At 34.3% G+C, this 27,562-nt stretch overlaps 3 protein-coding genes across 3 annotated transcripts; 1 reads left to right on the top strand and 2 right to left on the bottom strand.

Annotated features, from left to right (window-relative positions):
* Positions 1-521: 521 nt before the first annotated feature.
* LOC141721267 (large ribosomal subunit protein uL2) lies at positions 522-2,719 on the bottom strand. The gene is made up of 2 exons (XM_074524096.1): positions 2,219-2,719; positions 522-1,036 (listed from the first exon to the last, which is right to left on the bottom strand). Exons 1-2 carry the CDS (start codon positions 2,656-2,658, stop codon positions 694-696), a joined length of 783 nt encoding a protein of 260 aa, XP_074380197.1. The 5' UTR covers positions 2,659-2,719; the 3' UTR covers positions 522-693.
* Positions 2,720-4,777: 2,058 nt separating this feature from the next.
* LOC141717233 (large ribosomal subunit protein uL2z-like) lies at positions 4,778-7,185 on the bottom strand. The gene is made up of 2 exons (XM_074519326.1): positions 6,724-7,185; positions 4,778-5,242 (listed from the first exon to the last, which is right to left on the bottom strand). Exons 1-2 carry the CDS (start codon positions 7,161-7,163, stop codon positions 4,900-4,902), a joined length of 783 nt encoding a protein of 260 aa, XP_074375427.1. The 5' UTR covers positions 7,164-7,185; the 3' UTR covers positions 4,778-4,899.
* Positions 7,186-7,902: 717 nt separating this feature from the next.
* Positions 7,903-13,583, top strand: LOC141719856 (uncharacterized). Its single transcript, XM_074522222.1, has 15 exons — positions 7,903-8,078; positions 8,169-8,236; positions 8,357-8,458; positions 8,557-8,697; positions 8,792-8,926; positions 9,022-9,102; positions 9,177-10,199; positions 10,246-10,309; positions 10,408-10,733; positions 10,854-10,894; positions 10,944-11,107; positions 11,197-11,298; positions 11,881-11,997; positions 12,105-12,211; positions 12,352-13,583. Exons 1-15 carry the CDS (start codon positions 7,903-7,905, stop codon positions 13,581-13,583), a joined length of 3,879 nt encoding a protein of 1,292 aa, XP_074378323.1.
* Positions 13,584-27,562: the final 13,979 nt, after the last annotated feature.

Raw genomic sequence — 27,562 nt, 5'->3', positions numbered from 1 at the left:
TATTAAATACATGTTTTATTTCAATTGTATTGATTAAACTAATTTAAATTTATTTTAATTATATGTTTAAAATTAAAAAAACAATATTTTTTGAATATAGCTTCTAATTATAGCCAACACTAACATAATGAACAGGTTTGCATGTTAGCCTTCTCTGGTCCTAACATAAAGTAATATTTTTTCTTAATCACAACAATATTACATTAAAGAGGTTTAACACTAGTTCTAGAGTATTAAAACAGTTAGTCTCATTTAGCAAAAAAAAAAAACAGTTAGTCAGACAACTAAAGAATCACTGCAGATTCTGCATAACACAAACCAGAATCTGGATAATCTGGATCCAACTGGTAAACATGAGCTATTATACAAACTTTCCACAACTAATCCTAGAACAGTATATCACCAATTTGAAGAATCAACTGTAAGCACCTAATCCTAAAAATAGCAACACACCGATTCCGAAAATCAATTGTCCACTTCCCATGTCGAGATAATAAAAATTATAGAGCAAAAACCATCCGTTAAGAAGAGGGCAAATCAATTGACTGACACTGATACTATATGAAGTCATGACATTAAACAAACTCTGATACTGAATTCTCAAAAAAGAGTATACTCTCAATACATAAATTCCACAGTAAGCATACAGAATGAAACATAAGAACAGTTAATAATTTCAAGGAAAACACAAAACTAAGCTTTATCAGCTTTAGAGGCAGTAGCAGCAGCTTGCCCACGGAGCCGACCAGTCCTCCTGGCTGCAATGAGACCAACCTTTTGCCCAGGTGGCGCATCACGACGAACAGTACTGGCATGACCAATATGTTGGTGGTTACCACCACCATGAGGATGCTCAACTGGATTCATAGCCACACCACGAACCTTAGGCCAGCAGTTACGCTTCACACGGTACTTGTGATATGCATTACCAGCCTTCAGCATAGGCTTCTCAGTTCTTCCTCCTCCAGCAACCTGTCCAATCATGGCACGACAACCACTAGGAACAATTTTTTTGGAACCAGATGGAAGTTTAATCCTACCAAAAGCAGAAATAGTTAACAATCTCATAAACCACAATAGAAATTCAACAAGATTATTAATTATAACTAGGATATTGTTCTGCACATGATATTTTCTTCTCTTCCCATCAATTATTAACTAACCTAAACTCAAGAGCTGCATAATATTTGTCATACATAATTAATTCTCTTATAATTCAATTCTTTCATCCAATGTTTTTATACTTTCAAAAATTTGAATCATAAATCAGATGAGACTCTCTGAGCAGAATCCAATTTATTAGGTCTTAAATGTGGCTTTGTCCAACCTGAATACATTATTACATATTTTACTAATGCAGCCAAAGTGTAGCAAATGCAGGTTATGGTGTCGCAGAACTTTTATTTCTACTGTTTGTAGAAGAACACCGTAGGTGACTAAGAAAGTGAATTAGGTATCTAATGGAGTAAAAAAGTGCTAGCAAGCGAATAGACCTATAAATGATTTACAAACGATAGAAGTTTATCTACAGCTCTTTTTTGACTTACTTATAGCAGATTGCTTATACAAGAATTGCTTTACTCTCAAGCTCTTTTCCTCGGTCAATTAACTTTATGATATATTGATGGGAAGAGCATAAATATTTGAGAAAGAACAGATCAACTAGAATGATCTCAGTTTCTCATTAATAAGGAACACCATAAAAAAGGCAATATTTACAAGTGTGGTAAAGGTCTTCGACATATGAACATTAGCGAGAGGCAATACAATTTGATAGTTTGATAAACAACATGTATGCTACTGATTGCACAAGTCAATAGGCACCTAGTTTTGATAAAGCAATAGTTGAGCTTGCATTTTCACTAATATAACATAACATTTACCCCTCTAGTTACAATAAACACAATGGCAAATAAACAATACCAATTTCCGAAAGAATATAACATATTCAAAATTCAACACTTACAAACGTCGACTATCAATCCCAAACACTATTCCAACAAGATCATTAACAAAATGACACTCAACTCTAATTAAATTAAGAAGCACAAAATATGCTCGATAAATCAAACAGTGTCAATATAGCACACAACCTATTACCTAACAGTCACAAACAAATTTATCGACAAATACACATAAATCAACAATCCACAAATACAAACAGTACAAATTCAATGTCACAATGCAACTACATTAATTCTGGTATAAAAGATCATACCTCGAGGTTCCATTATCGGGATTATGACTAATAACAATAGCGTAATCGCCAGAAGCTCGAGCAAGAGTACCGCGATCACCGACATGATGCTCGACATTACAAACAACAGCACCCTCAGGAATAGACCTCAAAGGCAACACATTACCAACCATAAGATTAGCCTTCTTTCCACAAAATATGAACTGACCAGTATACATACCCTCCGCAGCTACAAACAGCTCCTTCTGATGCTTGTAACGGAACGGGTGTCTGAAAGTGACCCGGGCAAGCGGAGCTCCACGACCCGGGTCATGGATTATCTCGGTAACCACGCCTTTCAAATAACCGTTTCGCTCACCGAAATCGAGGCTCCGAAATCGAGCGGGACCTTTGCGGTGGTGAGTGTGGGATTTGAATACACTACCCGCTCCTTTACGTTGTGCTCTGATAACCCGACCCATTGATTTTTCTTACCTGCTGTGTTTATCGCCGATCTAGGGTTTGGAGATTGGGGAAAATGGGAAGATGAGATGGTTTTATATATGGGTTTTAGGGTTTTGTTAATGGGCCGTTATTCAGTTTTTGGGTTAATTTGGGCTTGTATGAAATACGACCCAACGTTAATTTAAATCCATCATTTTAAATCATCTAGACCGTGGAAAAATAAATTGTCAATAAAGTACTTCCCTGAAACATTTTAAAACAATGCTAAAATGAATGTCACGGAGATTCCCGGGGACGAAAATGGCTGCAAATGCCGCTATGAGAGTGCACATGAGCATGTAGAGAATAAAGGTTAGAAGACGATAAAATGCCGCTATTATGATCCTGTATCAATAATGTAGATGATTTCTATATAAGGAGGCTCTTTGTAATGAAATAGATCATTTATCTGCTATAAAAATCTTCAGTTTCATATATTCCTCATAAGTTACTAAACACTTCTCTTTTTTATAATTTCACCCAAGTACAATGTCATAAAAACAGAAATATTACCTTATGAATTTATATTTACTATTTATTAGTTTAGAAGATTATATCTTAAAAAGTTGAAACAGTATTTTAGAGATGGTCTCTTGAGAGCCACTTTGAGAGGGCACATAACATAAGCTTGTAGAGAGTAAAGATTCGGGTAAAAAACATGCTGAAAAGTGCATATAGTTAGAATATTCACAGTATGTCTACAAGTACAATGAAGATAGGCTGTGTGCAAACTGCGCACATTGAATTGAAAAGATAATATATATGGAGAAGAGATAGGGGGAACCTCCAGTTCTCCTAGAAAACGAAGAAGGTGCAGTCATAGTGACCAGCCAGACAATGAAACAGTTTGCTAGTGTTGCAACACTTCCAGCAAGGCATTTGAATTTGATGTGAAGAATCTGAAAATGGAACATAATCATAAGAAAATAGAGATGAAAAGAAAAAAACAATACAAGATATTAGTCAAAAAAATTAATAGGGCACAGATTAATAATAGCGAGCTTCAGAGCATAGTTATAGATAAATTTGGCTGCATAACAGGGCAAGAAGGAAATCCCATGACAAAAAATGCCGATGTAACCACAAAATTAGACCTTGGAAAGATGAACATAAGATCAATAGTGAAATTGATTAAATGACTACAATGCAGACACTAATATACTGGAGCATGGACTGTTTAACAATCTCACTTTTGTAATCGATATGAGAGGCCAACCATGATATTACGAATTGTTGCTATTATCAAATGCTGCAGGTAAAAAGCGTTAAAGAAGCCTATGTGAAGCAATGCTATGTAGAGGGAAAAAATGCGGACTTAAGTTAATACATGTATTCTAAGAATAATAAGGAAAGTACCCCTTTTTTGTCCCAAGTCCTCAGAAATCTGTCCACTAGCTATTGCCCCGACATATCACCTGCATTCAACAAAGAACCAAACAAGGAAAACCGACCAGATTCTTGTCATTAGTAATCATTTTCAAAGAAATTAAGGTGAAGTTTTCAAGGCTTCAAAGTTACATAAATTTGAACCTGGTACAGCGATAAGAAAAAAGGGTTACCAAGAGTATAGCCAATAATTTAATTCCAAAATTACAACTGATAACAGGAAAAAATCAATAGTGTTGTAATTGACAGACGATAGTAGTGAGAAAGTTGAAGAGGCTCCAATTAACAAGACTTCCTTTCGCAATGTATGGATAAGTCATAAGTGCATAACAATGGACATGGTAGCCAACTGAGCACCCTTGTGCAAATTTGAAGAGAAAACAGCATTTTCAGAAGCTTTCGTCTCCAAAAATCAACCCTTTTGCTTCTCAAACAGCATGATTCACATACCAAATTCTGTGATATCATCAAATGGTGCACTAGTACTGTAATCTGGCTACATTATAAATAAAAATATAAAGAAGACTCTGGTCGATGTAATACCAGATTCCAATAGCTAAACATGAACTTCTGTACAAACTGTTCACTACAAATCCTAGAACAATCAAGATAAGAATATCAAGAAGAGTGAAAACCATCTTTAAAAAAAAAACATCAACCAGACATGAATTAACCGGAACTCCCAAGAGAAATATTAATTAAGGTCCTGATATATATAAAAAATTTCGAAACACGATTTCTTAACTAGTATACTCTTCCAACAATGTTCTGCAATAAGCAAACATGTTTAAACTTGAAACAAGGTAATTTATTTTTAAAACAGAAGCACAAAACTAAGTTTTATTAGCTTTAGAAGCAGTAACAGCAGCTTGCCCACGGAGCCGACCACTCCTTCTGGCTGCAATAAGACCAACTCTTGCTCCAGGGGGTTTATGACGACTAACAGTACTGGCATGGCCAATATGTTGGTGATTACCACCACCATGAGGATGCTCAACTGGATTCATAGCAACACCACGAACCTTAGGCCAGCAGTTACGTTTCACGCGGTACTTGTGATAAGCATTTCCAGCCTTAAGCATAGGCTTCTCAGTTCTTCCTCCACCAGCAACCTGGCCAATCATTGCACGACAACCACTAGGAACAATTTTCTTGGATCCAGATGGTAGTTTGATCCTATCAACAGTAGACAAAAAAAATTGTTAAAGAGTATAAGATCCTGTTGGGGTATTACTCTATTAAAGTTCTAAAGAGATATGCATGGTATATTTAGAGATTGAGGGGAGTGTTCCTGTTGTTGGAAAAATTTAGAGAAAAAAGAAGACACTTACATTTTTTAAGAGAACTTGTACTGCTATAATTCTTGTTTTCTTTTACTCCTGTAAAACCCTGTAAAACTCAAGGTAAACTAGCCATTATATAGGCTTTACAAACATATTAAAACTAACTACTACTAAAACTAACCACTATTAATTAATGGGTAAATTACATGTCCATAATTTACTCCATAACTCCACTAGCCCACTACTAAACAATTCTAAAATAATATTTTTCTCTAATAATTAATCTATTGCTAAATATCTAATAATTAAATAAACAAATAATTAATAACTAAATTTAAGATTATTCCAACATTCACCCCATAATCTTAAATTTACGAAGCACTTTCTCTTCGCCTGTGATGCACTTCTCACCACCATCAATTTTGATGCACAATCTCATCAAAAACACTTTGGAGCACTTTCTCTCCAAAAACACTTTGAAGCACTTTCTCTCCACAACTCTAAAGAAGTGGTTCTCCCTCGATCAATTGTGCCATCCTTTCTTCATCATTCTGAAATCTACAATTCTTTGCCAGATGCCCATATTTCTTGCATTTGTAGCATTGTGGCTTTCCTTTGTACCAGCAGTCTTTTTCTTCATGTCTCATCTTATGACAATGGTTGCATTGAACTTTGTTACATGTGCCTTTTGAGGATGAAGCTTTAGCTAATAGCAGTCTCTCATTTTTTCCTCCAATTTCTTCCTCCCTCATTGATCTCCTTTGAATAATGGAATAGAGACGGAGAAATTGTTTGATGCCATGGAAAATATTAAGGATAATATATATATGTATATATATGTATATGTGTATTTTTAGAAGAGTTTTATAAGCCATGGATCATATGGCTCTGATGCCAATGTTGGAAAAATTTAGAGAAAAAAGAAGACACTTACATTTTTGAAGAGAACTTGTACTGCTATATTTCTTGTTTTCTTTTCCTCCTGTAAAACCCTGTAAAACTCAAGGTAAACTAGCCATTATATAGACTTTACAAACATATTAAAACTAACTACTACTAAAACTAACCACTATTAATTAATGGGTAAATTACATGTCCATAATTTACTCCATAACTCCACTAGCCCACTACTAAACAATTCTAAAATAATATTTTTCTCTAATAATTAATCTATTGCTAAATATCTAATAATTAAATAAACAAATAATTAATAACTAAATTTAAGATTATTCCAACACCTGTTGGGGCAGAGCGACAGGTTTATTTAACAAAAAATATGAACTCACAATTAAATACAAATGCATAAGTTTAACAATAAATTTTAAAAAAAATGTAAGTTAAAGTAAGATAAAGAATAATTGATCATATTCATACCTAGATGTTCCATCATCAGGATTATGGCTGATAACAATAGCATAATCACCAGAAGCTCTAGCCAAGGTACCGCGATCACCAACATGATGCTCCACATTACAAACAACAGCACCTTCAGGTATGGATCTAAGTGGTAACACGTTTCCAACCATAAGATTGGCCTTCTTTCCACAAAAAATATATTGACCAGTATACATCCCCTCAGCAGCAACAAACAGTTCTTTTTGGTGCTTATAACGGAACGGATGCCTGAAAGTTACTCGAGCAAGTGGAGCTCCACGTCCAGGGTCATGGATGATATCAGTAACAACACCTTTGAGATAACCATTGCGTTCACCAAAATCGAGGCTTCGAAACTTAGCAGGTCCTTTGCGGTGATGAGTGTGGGATTTGAATACACTCCCTGCACCCTTACGTTGTCCTCTAATCACACGCCCCATTGAATCTCCTTCTTTTTTTTTGTATACGTGACTAGCAAGCTACAACACAGACACGAGAGAATGAGATTATATATATGGTTTAAATAGGGTTATGACATATGAGTTCTGGGCAATGGGCCGGGCAAGACAACACGTGGGGGCTTAAATAAATAACTGATCATGTGCCTGTGGATGACCTTAGTAGCATCATGAGGTTATAATATTTCCCTTATAAATGCACGAGGGTAAAATTGTAAAATCAGAATAAAAGATTGATATTTACAAAAATGCCATTCAAATATATAAATGCACCTTATAACCTCAGGGTGGTTACCGAGGTCATTTTCATGCCCATTTTTCTTTAATTTTATTCACTATAAAAATTTATTCGTATGAAACCAATTAGAAATCTATGTATATAATAGTTCCTACCACCCCTTTTGAATAATAACTTCAACCCATTTTTAGCATTGTACCCACCAAGTTGTAAAAAATTATTGAAGTTGCCACTGATTAGTTTTTTTTAATTCATAGTTACATATATATTGGATGAGAAGAAAGTTTACGTTGAAAGCTTCTTAAGCTTCTATCGGAAGGTAAGAATGTGTCCTACACACTTTTGAATTTGAATTTCAAATTAGTTTGTTTAGGTTGATTAGTGACTTCTCCCCTCTTTTGAATAGTGACTTCACCCCCTTTAAGATTGTGTATACAAATTCTGGTTAATAATTTTACTACAGGTTGATTCATTGTCCAAGGTATGGGTGGTGAAGAAGCTGACAAGTTCTTTAATATGGAAGATTTGAATGCAGATTATGGTCAGAAGTACAGAAGAACGAAACTATTGAATGGTAACAAAGAGAATGCGGTTGTCGACTTTGCTGTTGCTGATCGTTGTGCTTTATCTTCTTCCACAAGTAAGGAGCACGACCACAGGTAAGTTAGTTGTTATTGAGTACCGTCTCTTCGTATATGTGAATTTAACTAAGGCTTCTGTTTGTGTTTGTTCAACTGCTGTGTTAACAGGATCAATGGCCAAAGTTTATATTCCGTCACCCAAAATGAACCGATCACCTCTGTTCACCCCAGCAATAGTTAGTAGTGGGAGCCAAAATAAAACACCTACAAGTACAGATTCTAATTCTTACAAAATTTAAACCGCAACCATACTTAGGCTTATGTTCTGACTACCCATTGTTGTGTCTGTAATGCAGGTATGTTGACGGAATCCACGCCAAATATTGTTAGGTTGGTGGGAAAGAGGAGGAAACTTGGTGACTTGCCTAGGTCGGGCCATTTTAATGAAACAGCTGCAAGTACTGTTTGTTCTCTTAATTTACTCTGTATTTTTCTTGCAAAACAACTGCTATTTTATGTTTATGATGCAATAATGCGTTTAATATTTGGTTGGTAGAATGTAGTAGTCCAATTTTTACTCCCCGATCAAATAGCAGAGGAAACTACATGAATCCTCCTGAAGGTAGTCAGGACAGAACTCCTTTATCAGATGTAACAAATTCAGGTAGCGCCTCATTTCCTAGAAATATGGTGAGAGGTAAATATTAGATTCTACCATCGTTAAGCTTTTGTCTGTCTATCCTTATTGTAACATGAATAACTAAAGAATTGTTGTTTTAATTATGAAACAGAGGAAACGCGATCAAACATTAATGATGTTTCCTTAAATGGACGTGAACCTTTGAACCAGAAAGGGAAGGAAAATTATCTTGGGTTTGGTACAGAATTATTCGCAGATGAGATTGTTACTGATGATGAGGAAGAAAGTAATGACTTTAATGAAGGTGATGATATCTATGTGACATTTCGTCTTTGTTATGTGTTACGTAATTATGATTTACCATTTAATGTTTTCTTGCAGGTCCGAACGTAGTTGCTCCTTCGTTGTGGTCTGATGATTCTGAAGGATCAGATTATGAAGCAAGTGGTTGTGAATCAAGTGGTAAGAAATACAAAGATGTACTCCTAAAAAAATATCCACATTTAATTTTGTGACACTAAAATTAAAAAATGCAGATGATGCAGATTGTCTTAGTTGGTCGTATGATGGTGATGATAAAGACATTGTTGATGAGATGAATTCAGATTGTAATTTGATGCAGAGCAGACGTGCACCGCGACGTGTCATTCCTGAGGAGTATGCTTCTTTGGGTGGTCCTATTGCCATATGTTCGAAATGCCATGCTCGGATGTGGAAGGAAGAAAGGGTAAATAAAAATGTCACTAAAGGTTGTCCTATATTTTCTCTTTGTTGCATGAAAGGTGCAGTGAGATTGCCTCCAATCCCTCCTACCCCTCAGTATTTGCTGGATTTATACAACGACAAGAAAAGAGGTCCTGCTTTTCATAGATTGATACGACTGTATAATGCAATTTTTGCCTTTACTTCTACCAGCGGTAACATAGATCATTCAATTAATAATGGAAGGACGCCTTATGTGTACAGATTAAATGGTCGGAACCACCATGTTTTTGGATCTTTAATACCGAATGATAATGAAACCCCCAAATTTTGTCAACTTTACATTTATGACACCATTAACGAAGTTGATAATCATCTTCGGTGGGTTAGTGTTCAGGACCGAGAAAGTGTTGATAAAGAGGTTGTACGAGGTCTTATAACAATGTTAGATGCAACAAATCAATTGGTTGGTGAGTTTAGGCAGCAGCGTGATCTGTATGAAAGCGATGAAATTGTTGAGCTGCAGATTACACTGAAAGTTATTAAATCTGAGAGTGGAAGAGAGTGTCATATTTCTAGCACTGATGAAGTTGCTGGCATTATGGTTGGCGACACTGAAGAAACATGTGGCGACCGTGATATAGTTGTCAATGAAAAAGGTAAAGGTTTAGTCCGTGTTTCTTATGTTCATCCGAAGTTGATGGCTTTACAATACCCTTTCCTCTTTCCACGTAGAGAAGATGGATTTCACCCAAAGATAAAATTTCAAAAGACTGCTGATAGTTCTTGCAAACCACGTGGCTTTTTGTCTCTGAAGAATTACTACTCATATGCTTTCCAAATTAGAGAGGCTGATGGTAAGTTATATTTCATAAAAAAATTTGATTTTTTTATGTTTCCCAGAAATAAATAATGAAAGTTGTATTGTAGGTTTGACTCCTCGGCTTGGTGGAAGACTATTTCAACAGTATATGGTTGATGCTTTTTCTACCATTGAACAAACACGACTATGATGCGTACTCACCAAACTACTTTACGGAATGAATTATACAACAATATTTGTAGATCTGTTAACAGAGGTGATATGGACAGTTCAAATACCGGTAAAGGTATAGTTCTGTCAGCTGGCTACGTTGGTTCGAAGCGATACATGCAACAAAATTTCCAAGACGCGCTGGCCGTATGCCGTTACATCGGACATCCTGACATATTCCTGACTATGACTTATAATTCTCTTTGGGATGAAATACAGAAGATGATGGAGTATGTGCCTGGTTGCATTGCTCCAAAATGTCCCGACATCATATCAAGGGTGTTTAGGCTAAAACTTGATCAGTTAATGGTAGATATTAAGGACAAAAAACACTTTGGGGTTTGTATTGGAGATAAGAGTGCTTACCAGGAATTCCTTAGTTTAATTTCTAATTACATTATTACGTTGAGAAGATTTTGGTAAAAGTACATTTTATTTTGCAAATTGCCAATATAATCTACATTTTCCAATTTTGCAGTTATGTATGTCATCGAGTTTCAGAAAAGAGGCCTTCCACATGTACATATTTTAATATGGCTTGATGCTGATTTGAAAAAAAAATCTCAAGCAAAATGTGGATAAATTTGTATCCGCAGAAATCCCAGATCCTTTATTAGATCCGGTTGGTTATGCAGCCATGAAGGAATTTATGATCCACGGTCCATGTGGTTTGCAAAATGTCAAGTTCCCATGCATGAAAGATTTACGTTGCATACGTCATTTTCCCAAAAAGTAAGAAATAGGCATACCTTTTTTGTGTCATTTCAGAATCCAATAACCTAACCTAATACCTGAACTTTGTAATAACTGAATGGTTTCAGGTACCGTGCTCGAACTACTTTTGATGACAGTGGTTTCCCGATGTATATGCGACGCAGGACAAACATTACTGTTGAAATAAGGAAGACTGAGCTGGACAATCAGTGAGTAGTACCATACAATCGGGATCTTTTGGTCAAGTATCAATGCCATATAAATGTGGAAATATATTGTCACGCACGCAGTCTTAAGTATTAATTTAAATACTGTTTGAAAGGCCATGATCGTGCTACGGTTCAAGTCCAGAGAAAGAGAAAAAGGCAACCGAATGACAGTGATGAGGGGGGAATAGATGAGATAAATGCATATTTTGATGGCAGATATTTATGTGGTGCTAAATCAGCCTATAGGAATTTTGGCTTCCCTATCCATCATAGAAGTATATCTGTTGAGAGACTTCCATTTCACTTACCAAGTGATAAAAACTGCACCTTCCGTGCCAATGAAGCGCTTGGGAAAGTTGATGCCAGGGAGAAGAACAAGTTCAGTAAACCGAAAGCCTTTTATTAAACTCTGTTGATGTTAATGCATGGAAGTACACGTATGATGAAATTCCAAGGTTTTATGTGTATAATGATTGTGAGAAGAGATGGAGCATGAGGAAGCGTGGGTTTCAAATAGGTAGATTGTGTTATGCGCATCATAGTACGGGAGAGCCTTGATTTCTTCGTTTATTGCTTACGAAGGTACGTGGTGCCACCTCCTTTGAGTCTTTATGGACCGTTAATGGAGTTTGTTACAGTACATTCCGCGATGCCTGTAAAGAGTATGGTTTATTGGACGATGATAAAGAATGGCATGAAGTATTGACTCAAGCTTCTACAGGTGGATTACCTCCCCAGATTTGACATCTTTTTGTCCATATTATTGTCAATTGTAAAGTCATTGATTTGAAGACTTTATGGAGTAGACATTGGAAGAGCATGGTTGATGACATTTTACCGAGACGACGTAAAATTTGTCCAAATACCTTATTCACTCTTAACGACACGCAACTGCAGTTCTATGCTTTAGGAGGTATGAGACGTTTTTACATTATAGTCTACGACTAATTTTTAAATTTTTTGCGGACTTGAACTGCAGTCCATTAATTGTTTGAATTTTTTTCTATAATTGCCTGAATGTGGTTAAATAGTTTAATATATGTAATATTGCAGAAATAGATGAGTTGCTCCGGTCAGTTGGTAAATCCTTGAAGAAATATGATCAGTTGCATCAACCTCCTCGCAGCTATTTGAACAATAGAACAAACAATTTGATAATTGAAGAGACAAACTATGATATCAGGAAGATGGAGTATGAAACTGCCAAGCTACTACAGGACTGTACAGAGGAGCAGAGAAAAATATATGATGCAGTAATACAATCTATTGACAGTAATATTAGAGGGATTTTCTTCGTTTATGGTAGTGGTGGATGTGGAAAGACATTCTTATGGAGAAATCTTATATGTAAGTTACGTTCAGAAGGTAAAATTGTGCTTCCAGTTGCTTCTCCTGGGATTGCTACCACATTAATGCCCGGTGGTCGGACTGCACACTCTAGATTTAAAATTCCAATAGTTCTTGATGAATGTTTAACATGTAATATTGCCCATGATTTAGATATTGCGCAACTCATAAAGCAGACACAACTAATAATATGGGACGAGGCGCCTATGCAACACATGTACGCATTCGAATGCCTAGACCGATCATTGAAGGATATCATGAAAGATGTTGATCCAGAATGTTACAACATGCCTTTTAGCGGTATTACTGTAGTTCTTGGTGGTGATTTCCGTCAAATCCTCCCAGTCATTACGTATGGAGATCGTGCTGATAATATAGTTTCCTGTATCACTAGGTCACGGCTGTGGTCCATTTGCCAAGTATTCTTGCTGACAGAAAACATGCGCTTGAAACAAGGTGAAAGTGAGAATGAAAGTGAAAAGCTTATAAAGTTTGCAAAATGGGTACTTGACATTGGTAATGGCCAGGTTAGTCCACCTCGGGTCTGCAATTTGCCACTAATTGAAAATCAAATTTTCACTCCGTCTCAGTCCTGTGATGTACACACTGAGAACACAGTTGATAACATGATTTGTAACACGTATCCTAATTTTTCTCACGAAAGGCACAGTACACAGTACTTGAGCGAGAGAGCTATTTTGACGCCTACCAACCAAACTGTGGGCCACCTCAATTCGCTTATTATAGACAAGCTCCCAGGAGAATCTGTGTCCTATTTTAGTGTTGATGTTGTAGAGGAATTTGGTGGGACAGATGATGATCTGAATGAAGCCTTCCCATTAGAGTATTTGAACTCCTTAAATGTTGTTGGGATGCCACCACATGATCTGAAACTTAAGGTTGGGGCTATTGTTATGATAATGCGTAATTTGAACTAAACGCTAGGTTTGTGTAATGGTACAAGGATGATTGTGACCAAATGCCTGAGGTTCCTGTGTGGAGTGTGAAGTAATTTGTGGTACCTTTGTTGGTTCGAAGCATTTCATTCCACGTATGGAGCTTTCTCCCTCAGATACAAAAATGCCATTCAAATTGGTACGGAAACAAATGCCTCTACATATATGATATGCCATGACAATCAACAAAGCTCAAGGTCAATCCCTGAAGACAGTTGGGCTATACTTACCTAAGTCAGTTTTCACTCCTGGACAGTATTATGTTGCTATTAGTCGAGTAACCTCACCCACTGGCCTCACTATATTTGTTGATGATGAGTCTGGTGCAGCTACAAATTTAACCCAGAACGTTGTGTGCGAAGAAGTTTTTTACGGCCTTCCAGAAGCTTAGTTTGTTTGATTTTATGAATATGTAGCGATACAGTATTGTGATTAAGTAATTATGTAAATCTGATTGTAGGGAAATGTTTTATTGTACTAAATACATTGCTCTTTACCATTATATATTGTAACTTATGTTACGGATTGGTAGTAGTTTATTCTTCTACAAACGTATTCTCAATTGTTTCATCTTACATGTAACATAATAAAAGAATAATTACGCTAATGACCATAGAAAGAGATGAAGAAAGGGTATAATTAAAATGCGAAGAGTTGATTAGACGTAACAAATTTTAAAAGTACAAATAAGTTCCGAATTATAGTACAGGTTCTTTGAAATTGGCTTTCACATAATCTTCATGCCAGATTGCAAGTGCAAGTAAGTAAGCAGAACAACTCTGGATGTGAAGTTGTTTTGGTACATGAATCGTAGTCTGTTACCTGCAACAAAGTTATTGTCGTAGGTGAAATCGTTCCAGCGCAATCCAAATCAGCACGTTTTCCTCTTTCGTTGAACAGCGACATACCAAGTACCATCTCCAAATAGAAGTCTGATGAGAGTGGATTTGGTCCATGGTCGAAATACTTGGAGCATGTGTCTTGGCAAATACTATATGGAAGATTAGAAAAAAGTTTAGAGTACAATTACAGATTAAGCATAATCAATTTTTTACAAGGACTGGGTACAGGTTATCATACCACTCTGTGTCCTCTTTGATCAACATGTGATGGCAACAGAGTTACTGTGAAGGAAAGGGTATTTTCTTCTTCACCAAAATATACTTCTGCATTTGCTTGGGTGGCTCCTAAAGAGGCATGAAATTTTACACTTACGTATGAAACTATAACAAGTCATTAAACCTTCATTTAAAATGTACCTTCCTCCACATTTGCCTGATCCGCATCATGCAAAATCCCAGGTTTTTTACTTCCTCCCAATGATATCTCATTAACCAATCCTGGAATAGAAAGAATTAGTTATAATTTTGCATACAGCCCAACGATCACCTGCACAAAATATACACTTACGTATCAAACTATAACATGTCATTAACCCATCAATTCAAAGGTACCTTCCTCGATATTTTCCTGAGGCGCATCATGCAAAATCTCAGGTAATTGACTTCCTCCTGATGATATGTCATTACCAATCCTGGGATCGAAAGAATTAGTATGAATTATGCATACAGCCCAACAATCAGCAGTACATAAATGGACAAAGTACTGTTGTACCTGTTGTATGGCCTGGCGATTTCTCCAAATGAGCATCTGTTATAAAGCAAAGGAAGATTTCGTTATTTTCTATTGTTCTTTGGTAATATACTACATACTCAAATTAAAAGTACCTGAAGAATCTGAAGCTGACGTAGACATATCAGTAACCTCAAAACACAGTCATTTCCCCAGCTCTTTTAAAGACACTTTAGCGGGTATAGAATTAAGAATATCCATACAATTTATGATAAACATTGTTAAGTATAGACTTGATGGACCCACACATTCGAAGAAAATCCAAAAACCCTCCCTCACAGAATAATTGTTGAAAACTTCATCCAAATCGAACAAACTTTTATTGAGCTCTAGGAACTTAGCAATGTAGTGCCACCTATCACCAAAGGACAGCCTAACTTTCTTAGCCAACATTGAGCAATGAGTTTCTATAAACTTTGATGCTAATTCCTATATATTACAAATATAGATGTGAAGAACATAAATGTATTAGCCACACCCTAAAATTGTTGCAATAAATGTATGTAATGCAATTACGTTACCAGATTCACGTCATGCAGCATGTCATGACTAACCATTTTGAAACATTTTTTGTCTGAAGTTCCACTTCCATGAACTGCCCAGGAAGAATACAACATGGTTAACAATTTTGTCATATACAGTTAATGTTTGTGAGGTCTGATAAAGAATGGCAAATAAACCTTCAGTTTTTGATTCATTGTCATTATCATTGTCAATGATACTTATATTCAACCTCTGCGAATGCTCTGTACGCGAAATCACACAAACAGCCCCTTCTTTCAAGTTCACATATCCACAGTATTTTGTCCACTCTTCGTTAAAGAGCAAATTCCCATTCTCCCATTTCAAGTTTATAATCCAACTACTTTTGTTCAGGCATAACTGAACCCAGGTCATTTGTTCATGTACATTTAATCGGGCGATTACATCATTAGGCAACACCTAACCAATATAGAATTACAATTGAACTTAATAGTAAAAGTAGCAAGGGGAAATGACATTCGATTGAGAAAAATGTAACCTGAGTGTAAGTATTTTGTTGAAGGTGTTCTTTGCCAATGTAAACTCTGTCACTTAAGCGGTTGTCACCCATTGCATTGTAGAAGAACCTTGCTGTCAGTTTCTCAATTTCTGCTGGACTAAAAAATTTCCGATCATGTCCTGTACTGCACACTTTATGATACTGAATAGGCCTTAGTGGGTAATCAATATCCACCGTATTACCATCAAATATTTGAACATGAAAACGTACATGGTCTTTTTAATCAAGAAGGAAGACACCGTATGGTTTAATTGCATAAATATCCATTATTTTCCCAACATTTCATATGCATGCATTGACACTATCTAATGAACATTGCCATGCATCACCATTTCTAACCCGGAGATACACTGTTCTGGTAAATTGATTACCCACATTTTTTATAAACTTCCGAGACAAAGGCTGATTCGAAAAAATATAAATAGATTAATTGTACTGACTAAGCAAATTTGAAAAGAAATGAAGTAAAAGTACATGCCTTAATATAAAGATTTGTGATCACAAAGTAGGAAACAACATACCAACTCTCCTTTATTATATGCTTCTACAAAAACAGGACATAGCAATTGCATTCCTTTCATTCTGAATAACACACTCCTTCTGCGTCATAGGAAGCCGCCATAAGCACATATATGTCTAATAGTTTAATTGATCATATATATTGCAGACATGAACAACTACTGAAGATTGAAGAAAAGAACTTCTTACCTTTAACAATGTGCAATGAGCCCCTCGGAACCTAAGAAACCCCTTTCTCAGTTTGTGGAAGTTATTGGACAACCCCTTTCACTCGGCTCTCCCCCTGCGTGTTCAATAACTGTAACTTAAAAGCACCCACTCTATTGGGTTGTATGTGGTTCAGTTCAACTTTTTTTAATTAAAATGTAGAGGTTTTTTATAACTATAAATTATGTTATGCACTTATTTAATTTATCTAACCCATATATTCGGTCAAACATTATTTCAATCCTATATCATATCGATTTGAAGGAGTGTAAAATTTTTTTAACGAAATATTAGATTCTAAAATTCTATTATTATAATATCGCACACCATTATAGTCAAAAAAGAAAAAATAAAATTTTCTATTAATATAATATATATGAATTTCCATAGGCTTTTGAATTGTAGCACTTAAATCAAGTGCATCTTCAACCAACCATATTATTAATTGTAATTAAAACAAATCATGGTTTGTAATATATTTTTGTTAAATAAGTACTATATATTTAACTTAAACATTAAATATTATTTTTCAAAAGTACTTCATATATAAATATATATATATATATATATATATATATTTGAAGTTTGTTTTTAAACAAGATTTAGGCCGGTGAAGACTGGCGACCAAAATTAAGGGTGGCACTATCCATTGCCTAAGGTTAAGTCCTACAGTGCCCAAGATTTCCCCCCTAAAAATTGGCCTAAATTAGGGCCAACATAATTGTCTATTACAACCATTTGGTCTAAATCTACGTCCAAATTCATATATCAATATTTTATTCTTTTGACAATTAATATAATGTTATTTTAATTCGTTAATACTAATTCACCTACCTATTGATATTAATCTAAAACTTGACAATATATCATATTATAAGAACCTCAAACTGTAACCCGAAAAAAAATTCCAATTATTTAACAATTTTTGAAGTAATTCGAATTAGTATTTTTATCCCAAAAAAGGTCGGTTAATGCATCCCAAAGGGCAATAAAAGTTTTTTAATAATTTATTTTTTAATATATTAAAATAAATTATTCATATGGAGTACTGTCATCAATATGGAACACTCAGATATGTAAATCTTCAGCCAAACATATTATTCATTTGAACTCAGAAAATAGTTGTGTTAAAAAACTATTCCTTATTTAGGTGAAAACTAAATTTGATTTATTACAGAATATGTCATCTATTTAATAAAATTCAATAAAAATTGTAAAGAATATATATTTATTGAGAAGTTATTATTTTATGATGATTAAATATATCTATTAGTTTATCGAATTTGGATTTTGGGCAATTGGTCCTACAACTTACTTGACTAACCCACCCCTTTTATTTTAAATACATCAAGATAATAATTAAAAAGAAATGTAACCATAGAAATTGTTATGGGTGTAATTTCATCTGTCTCAACTTCTTGCATTCTGAAATTTGACCAGCTCTTCAATTTGAGCACTCAGATCATGTTAATCTTTAGCCAAACATATTATTCATTTGAATTTAGAAAATAATTTTCGTAAAGAACTCTTTCATATTTAGGTGAAAACTAAATTTGATTTCTTACAAAATATGTCATATACATAATAACATTCAATAAAAAATGTAAAGAATATATATTAACTGAGAAGTTATTATTTTATGATGATTACATATATCTAATAAGTTATCGAATTTGGATTTTGGGAAATTGGTCCTACAACTTACTTGACTACCCCACCCCTTTTATTTTAAATACATTAAGATAATAATTAAAAAAAATGTAACCATACAAATTGTTGTGGGTGTAATATATTGTCAGCTAAAGTGACAGAACCAATACTTTTGTACTGTAATATTGATCATGGATAAACTAAATTGTCTATTTTTTAATGAAGATGTCAAAAGTATGTCACTTTTTAAATATATGGGAGTATAAAATACATGTTCTTTTCTCAAATTTTTAATTTTTTATTGACTAAATAAATTGTGTAAATTTGCTAAATATTATAACTTTAACCAAACTAAAAAATTCAAATACAATTCAGAATGAAATTAAAAAGTAAAAGAAAAATTGAGGCCAATTATGCCACAACTTAGAATTTTCTTTTCAAAAGTTACAATTTCATATTACAATTTTAGTTGATAAACAATATTTCAAGGAAACTAAATGGAAATGAATAAGAGTACTGATTTGTTAGATGTAATATGACCTTATTATTTCATTTCAAATTAATTTTTTTTAAACTCTCAAACTAAGTATTTAACAAATATCTTTTTAGAAGTACATGTATAATAGAAAATATATATACATTAGATTCAAGGTTAAAGTTCGGAGTGGAAGACAACAGTTGTTTCAGAACTAGGAGTTGCAGAAGAGTAGTGTAGACGTCAAACGCATTTGCCAGTACATCAACCATCATGACTTTGAGTGGCTCGATGCTGCAGAATACTAATTGCCTACTGACATCATGTATCTTTAGCACACGTAGTAGTAAGTTTTAATGAAGAAATAGATCATGCATATTACAGAACCTTGAGTATCTTTACCTACCAAGTACAATTACTTCTTATGTCAGTCTGTTAGACTTCCCCGTACTCATAGTTACATACATACGCATGTACAAACTCTGTTTCCATTTACAGTTTTTCAAAGTTATGTTTAATGTCATCATAGTTAACGAAGCATTACTTTTATGGAGGTAATACATGATTAAATCACTTAGCAGAGAAAATGAAAATAAATAACAACATTCACATTAAAACCACAGAAATATAAGCATCATAAAAACCATTACACATCCTTACATCACGTCATACGTTCATAACATCTGAATAAAACCCCATTGTTCATGAATATATTAAAATATAATTAAAACATAATTAAATATAAACAAACTTTAAACCAGCCCAACTGCCAGGCATTCAGAACCACTCATTCATCTTCCTGCGGATCTCACCATGCTCAATCCTTAGTAGCCTAATTTCCTCAAGCAGAAGATGCTGCTCCGCCTTGAACCTTTTGTTGAACTCTTCCTGCTTCATTGTCATGTGCCCACTGAACTGCATGTGGCTCTCCCCCAGCGCCTCAACCATCCTGGAGACAGCAGCCAGGTTAACATTGAGATTGGTCATGCTCTTTTACATATTCTCCGATCTCACGAATCTGCGGTTCTCACATCCGGCACTTTCGCACTCATCTGAACTGCTACCACTGTAGGAGACATTAGGTTAGGCGATATCATAGCAGTAAAATTAAAAAAATAAATCTAAGTGCAACAATAATGTCACAGCAGGAAATGAAACGATTAGAAGGACAAAAGTCATTTCAAAGAATACAGAAGGGAAGCATATCACATGTATTTTAAATGAACCCGACAATGTACAACTACGGACTTTTACCCACCGATATAGCACTTACAAGACATGAATCAAAATTATGATAACAGGCGTAACTAAATTTATCTGTTACAGAAACTATGATACATTAAAGTACAAAAGTAAAGGACTAAAGTTAGGACAACAAATATCGGTGTGGACATCTTAATATACAACAAAGGAAGTGAAAAGAGGAGAAAGGGTGTACAAGACAGGCATGTCAGTAAGAAGAAGACATGGCAACCAAATCATAAAACATGAACCAGACGCTAAATAATCATACAAATGGACTCAAAGTTCAGAGAAATTGGAGAATGTACATATGTATATACATGCATAAGTGAAGAGGATGGCAAAGGGTGTACAAGACAGGTAAAGAAGTAAGAAGAAGACATGGCAACCAAATCATAAAACATGAAGCATACGCTAAATAATCATATAAATGGACTAAAAGTTCAGAGAAATGAAATTATTTACAAATGTATATACATGTATAAGTAAAGAGATTCACCTGTTCTTGGAAGCGGATGTCATTGCTCTGATTGCTCTGTTGATGAATGTGGCGGAAGAGAAGAAGAAATTTGAGTAAGAGGAGATGATGAATGAATCGTTTTCAGTCTGATGAAGTTTGCTTTAATAGAGGTTTTAGGGGAGATGAATAGTCCAGTTGTAACACATGCAATGGTCCATCTGTTCGTTCACCAATACACGGTTCGTGACTATTCAATGAATGGTGAGAGGACACACACGTTTTTTTGCCAATTTTGACACACACGTTTTTAAAATATGCAGAAACAAACAAAAGTTACAAATTAATAAAATAAAGAATTAAATACTTAATAGTAATTGTGATTTTAATTCGGATATTTTTAATTAAAAATAATATACTTTATTACTTTATCAATGTATTTGACTGATTACAAATATTACTTAATGAATTTGATTTTTTTAAAAAGATATATTACCTTATTTTCAAAGTTCAATAAATGCTCCAGTAATGTCAATAAAATAGTCTGTTAAATAATTGTATTTATTTATTTTCGTAATGTTGCACCCTTATTCAAATATAAATCTAAAAATATTGAAACCTTTATATGCAAGTATGGTTAAAAAAATACGACCTAATATATTATTTAAATAATTAAACTATATAGATAATTTTATATGAAAACATATTTAGTTAATGTGATATTTTTTTGTAGCGAATTTATTATGTAGAAAATTAATTTTGGTTCATTTTGTGTTTATTTATTACAGAAAATAAAAATTATTTGCTCACTGTAATCATATAGTTTGGTTAATGTAACGTATGTACATTGTGCTTTTTTCTATCGGAGTTAACCCGGAGCCGCAACCCTTTGACTACGCACTGGGTAAACCATTTTGTACATGTAGAAGATGTAATATAAAAGTATAGCATAATACCTATAATTTTAACAATTTGGTTGAAGTTAGAAAATTTAATTATGTTGTCGAACTGATACGTTTTTTATCAACTATGTATAGTAAAAATAATAATTTTTTGCACCTCCCTTGACGTAATATGCTATTACATTTTGAACTGATGCTACCTACAATCGGTTGGAACCAAAAATTCACAGCCCCGTAACCCAGTTCAAAGTCACAGATTATATGTAGTTGCTGACGGTATTATGCCCCAATTTTTTTTTCAAAACATCCTATTGAGAAAACCGTTGTTCAATGTATTTATTCATTTCGTAAGGAGTACGACTACGACCTATATAAATCTACCTAATGACAATGTATTTAGGTAAAAATGACAATGTCTCGTAGAATTAATTACTTACGTAATACCTTATTCGGCAATTATATTATATGCTACATATAATATTACGTGGGTACGTACATACGAAACTAAAGATAAATGCGAAATTGTACTTTTAGATTCCTTCATTAAATTAAGATTTCCCAGGTATGTCATTATTAAGTTTAATGAAACAGATTTAACTAAAATTATTTTTTCTAAATAATTTTTATTACGCACTAAAAAAAAGTTGTAATGACAAATACTACAATCATTTCTTAGATTCGAATTTTAAGATTGGTATTGTGTTCTTCAAGAAGTTAAAAATACAAAATTTTGAAATTACAAGTTGTTAAACATGATTACGACACGCTTTTGTTATGTAATTTTAGGCGTTCGGATTTCAAAAACGTATCGATCGCGTAATGAATTGAATCAAACAACATACAAAGATTATAATTTACTTTGACCTTTGGTTTAAAATCAATGAACAAAATATGTATAGCGTAAATTAAATTTGAACTTTTTTTGATATTGTGAAAAAGGATTATTTATAGAATCTAATTTCGATCAAATAATATGTCCACTACTATAAAAACAACAGCCGAAGTTATGAAATAAATAAATTGACGTATTAATATATTTGATTTAGATTATTATCAACACTTTGAATATATTATACTTATATGAGTTATAGGTTATTTTGTAAATGTATTAGAATAATTTGGAAGGTAGCTTTTTGGCATATTGTACTTTTATGAGGTGATGTCATATTCTTCAATTTAAGTATGAACCTCTCACTGTGTCAGTTATGTGCAAGTTGGAGCATGTACGATGCCATAAAGTTCCACCTGTTGAACTAGTCATCAACCAAATTACAAGTCCTGTTGCTGTACACAGTTACGCAGTAACCAGAGCCATATCATAGCTTTCGGTTACATATATCTTTACTTACCATTAAGAAGCTCGAAATATACATACCATTAACAAGTTAGGTGAAGACTTAGTGAACCTCCGACTACAGTTCGCAGCATATCAGGTATGAATCTTTAAATCTGGCACTTACACTTTGCATTCATTTCTCTTACTTCACTGAGTTGTGAACACATTTATTGAAAGCATCTGCAGGTACCTACTACTGAAGTAATAAGTTGCCTACAAATGGATCTACACCAGTACGACAATTTGAGTGACGTGGATAGCTCAAGTTATGACTGGAAATGTAGAGTAAGAGTGCAGGCACCGTGGAAAGGAATAAACAGAGAAACACAAGAATTTTGGGGTTTTAATATGCTTCTCATCGATGATATGGTAAGTACCACATCATAATTACAACTGGGGACTACATGCCTCACTTCCAAAACACCTTTTAATATGATGTTGATTCACAATATGTAGAACAATCGAATTCACGCTTTTGCAAATGCAAAATATTGTGCGGAGTTGACTTGCCCTTTGGTTGAAGGAGGCATTTACATAGTTGACAACTTTAAAGTGAAGGAATTTTTAGGTGACGAAACATATCGCCCTGTCAGAAAAAACACATATTCTTCACCAAGGACACAAAATTAAGCAGAGCAACTGAGCCGGGATTAGTAATTAAAAATTATGCTTTTGATCTTTTCCACATGACTGAAATTGAGAAACTTGCAACAGACAATAGGTTCTTAGTAGGTATGGATGCTATACTCTTTTTCAAATTGATAACAATGCCTATTAGTACTAAAATGTTTTCAATTTTAGACATGGTTGGTTACTTGAAGAACCGAAGACCGCTCATTACTTCGACTAAAAATAGTCAGGAAAAACAAAGGATAAAATTTGATTTGGTAGATGGGAGGTTTGTCTTCTAATTCGACAATGTGTTAGTGTTTTTTGTAATTAGTTATTGGCCTACCTACTTAAGCAGCTTTTCGTTACGTAGGTGTTGCGTGTCTGTCACTTTGTTTGACGAATTTGGAATTTTAATTGACAAAGCTCTGCAACACTTGAGGAGGAAGAGCCTATTATTATTATTATTATTATCAGTTGTCTAGAGTGAGTTCGTATGAAGGTATGGGTAATGGCACCCTCATAATGATTTGTATTACGTAATTAAGTCAAAATGCCCACTAATAATCTGTTACGGATATAGGCAGAGCACACCTTACAAACTATCCCGCAACAAGGATTTTTATCAATCCCGATCATTACAGTGTTGATGACCTCATAAACAGGTGCAATTTTTACTTAAGACAATTTAGAAAAATTAATTTACCTTCATATTTATGCTGCTTTCCAATGCCTTCAGATGCGATCAAATGACTGAAATGTCTGATGTTGATGAAGAAGACACCAAACAGACACTAACTGTGAGAGATATTACTCTATTAACTGAAACACATGTTCAGGTACTGTAATTATTTTGGTGGTATTGTCATTGTCATTGCAGAGGAACTAAGTTATGATATTCCTCTTCAGAGGGAAGTTGTGTGTGAAGTTTTGATTGACAAGGTTAATGAGGATGTTAATTGGTACCTAACAAAATGCACAAGATGTCTTATTGAAGTTCCTTTCATAGTTGACAAATTCAAATGTCAAAATTGTAAGAAGATCATACCACATCCCAAAAGAAGGTAAAATGACAAGTAATTATTTTACAGTAATATGAACATTGAGCAGTTTCTACATGCATAATCAGTTTCTTTGTGATACAATTTTGGTTGGAAATAAAATGCTCGGATTACACTGGATCGTTGACAATAGTTTTACCTCATGTAGCCGTTGCTCAAATTGCACAGAAAACTGTTGAAGATCTGTATTCTCCGGACAAAGAGGTTAACCTCCAATATTGTGTTGCATTAATTTTGTAAACTAATACATAGATTTTACTAAAACCAGTCATTTACACGTGTAGGAACTGGGAGATCAACAATTCCCGCTGTATTTGAGAATGTTTAAGAAGTAGAAATACAATATGACGGTCATCATTACAGAGGAAAATGTCATGAATGGCTCAGAAGTGTACAAAGCTACTGGAATTGGAAACGAAAATGAATCTGGTGGGACCTTCACCCCGTCTTCTAACCAAACTGTTGAGACAAATGATATGTCAGCTATGAATGTAAGAGATTAGCATGAAAAGTACAATATAGCTAAAAAACATGTAATGTATGACTACCTTCTCACATGTAGGTATCACTGAACGAAGATACATTAATGCAAGCCCTGAACACAGGCAAATCTACAAGCAAGAAGGTTCGAGCAAGAAAACTTCACACACCAGTGCCATTTGATGAAGAAGGTCAGATTCAGAAGGAGCCTAAATCAGACAAAGTATGTAACCTGAATTTGACATTTGACAACATGTTATTATATCCCTAATTTTTTTGTCTAACCATTAATAAACTTTCTCCAGAAAAAGAAGGCTAAGTGAAGAGAACTAGGAGAATCAGTAAGATGGGGAATTTTGTCTACGTAAAGGTAATGTTTGCAGTTGTAACTATTCAGACTATGTCATAATCTATTTTGTTAACAACATCAGCTTTAATTGACTGTATTTAATTATGATAAGATATGAATGAAGTAGTTGCCCATATTGCTGATGCCAAACAACTAATTACAGAAAAATTATCATACATTACAAATACCTTACAACGATACAATATTAGCAAAATTGTCCACCTACGACTACAACTATAAAACTAAAAGTGTGACAGAACAATTGTTGATTTTTGCCATTTCAAAAAAACAAACAGGTAAATTATAAGCACACCACAATCAAATATAAAGGAAAATAATTAAAAAATTCCTTCATCATTTACATTTCTGGGTAAGTAAATGTTGTTATCAAATCAAGCATAAGTGCAAATGGTGGTAGGTGATAAACATAACACCTTATGGTTCTATGACTATAAGGTAAGTTATTCACAACAGAGAACTTTCAACCACCAAACAATTTAGCATTGTACCTAGACTGTGAAGAGCATCATGTCCAAAGCAAAGTTTGACGACCTAAGTAGCCTCAAAGTTGGGAAGTTTGATTAGAAAATAAGAGTAAGAGTTACAAGGTTCTGGATAGGAGCTACAAGAAAGGGCGAGATTTTCAAAAGTTTCAACATCATTCTCTTAGATGACAAGGTAAACTATGTTATGAAGCTTTAGTATTATACATTCAGCTGCAGAATTTAATGTCCAGTTTCTGCAAACCCCCCAGAATAGCAGGATGCACGCTTTCATCCCTGGAAACGCAGATGACGCGTTAACAGATATGTTCACTGTGGGCAAGTGCTATATCATTAAGAAGTTTGTCGTTCAGGCATACAAACCCGATGACAAGTTCTTAGGCCTCGTGAATGATGTGCAGTTGGTTTTCTCAAAAGACACTCAAATTAAAGAGATTGGGGAAAGTACATGTACTATTGAAAGTAATGCTTTTGATTTCAAGGTTTAAATGTTAAAAACTTGTATTTATTCATTTCACCTGCCAAGTGGGTTGTTTGTTTTGTAAGCTCCATCAGCTCGCTATGATCATAGCTGTGGGTAAGTGCTATATCATTAGGAAGTTTGTCGTTCAGGCATACAAACCCGATGACAAGTTCTTATGACTCGCGAATGATGTGCAGTTGGTTTTCTCAAAAGACACTCAAATTAAAGAGATTGAGGAAAGTACATGTACTATTGAAAGTAATGCTTTTGATTTCTATGATCATAGCGAGCTGATGGAGCTTACAAAACAAACAACCCATTTGGCAGGTGAAATGAATAAATAAAGTTTTTAACATTTAAACCTTGAACTGAAACTAACAAGTGCAAATAATTGTATCCACATATGTAATTGGAATTGTCAAATTTTATCAGCCACTCACACATTTGGTTAACAAATTTAATGATGCTCAGAAGCAAGTTAAGCTAATACTCACCGATGGAAGGTTACATTTCCTTCTACGTTTCATTTCCATATTTTTAGGTTATTTTCATCCTTATTCGTCAAATATCCCAAAAATAATTCGTAGGTCCTCAATCAATGTCACTTTCTGGGATACATTTGCTGAGATGTTTGATGAACAGATGAAAGAAGTTCATGAAAAACCTACTACACTGATTATTGCAAGTAGCCGAGTATGAAAGTAGTAAGTTATTCCGTTCATTGATCATTCCAAAACATGTTTACGTATTTTGACGCTTCTCTATAAACACTGTGCATGTATAAATAAACGTTTCCCTTCCAAGATCAAGTCGATCTTTCAAGTGTAGGGGGGCTCAATGTTATATCAACTACAATCATTATAGTATGATGCAGCTAAGACAAAAGTAAGTAAAGAACTTAGATTGACACAATCCTTACATTAATGTCATGTATGTAACAATTTTAACATTCTCCAAATATCATTAGATTGACACAACCTGCTTTCCAACAAGAAATGTATGCAATGGACAAGCATGCAGCGGTGGAAATGCTT

The sequence above is a fragment of the Apium graveolens genome, chromosome 4 (assembly GCF_009905375.1).
Source record: "Apium graveolens cultivar Ventura chromosome 4, ASM990537v1, whole genome shotgun sequence".
Classification (NCBI taxonomy): domain Eukaryota; kingdom Viridiplantae; phylum Streptophyta; class Magnoliopsida; order Apiales; family Apiaceae; genus Apium; species Apium graveolens.
Note: the sequence above shows the minus strand (reverse complement) of the source record. Positions and strands in the feature narration are given on the sequence as shown.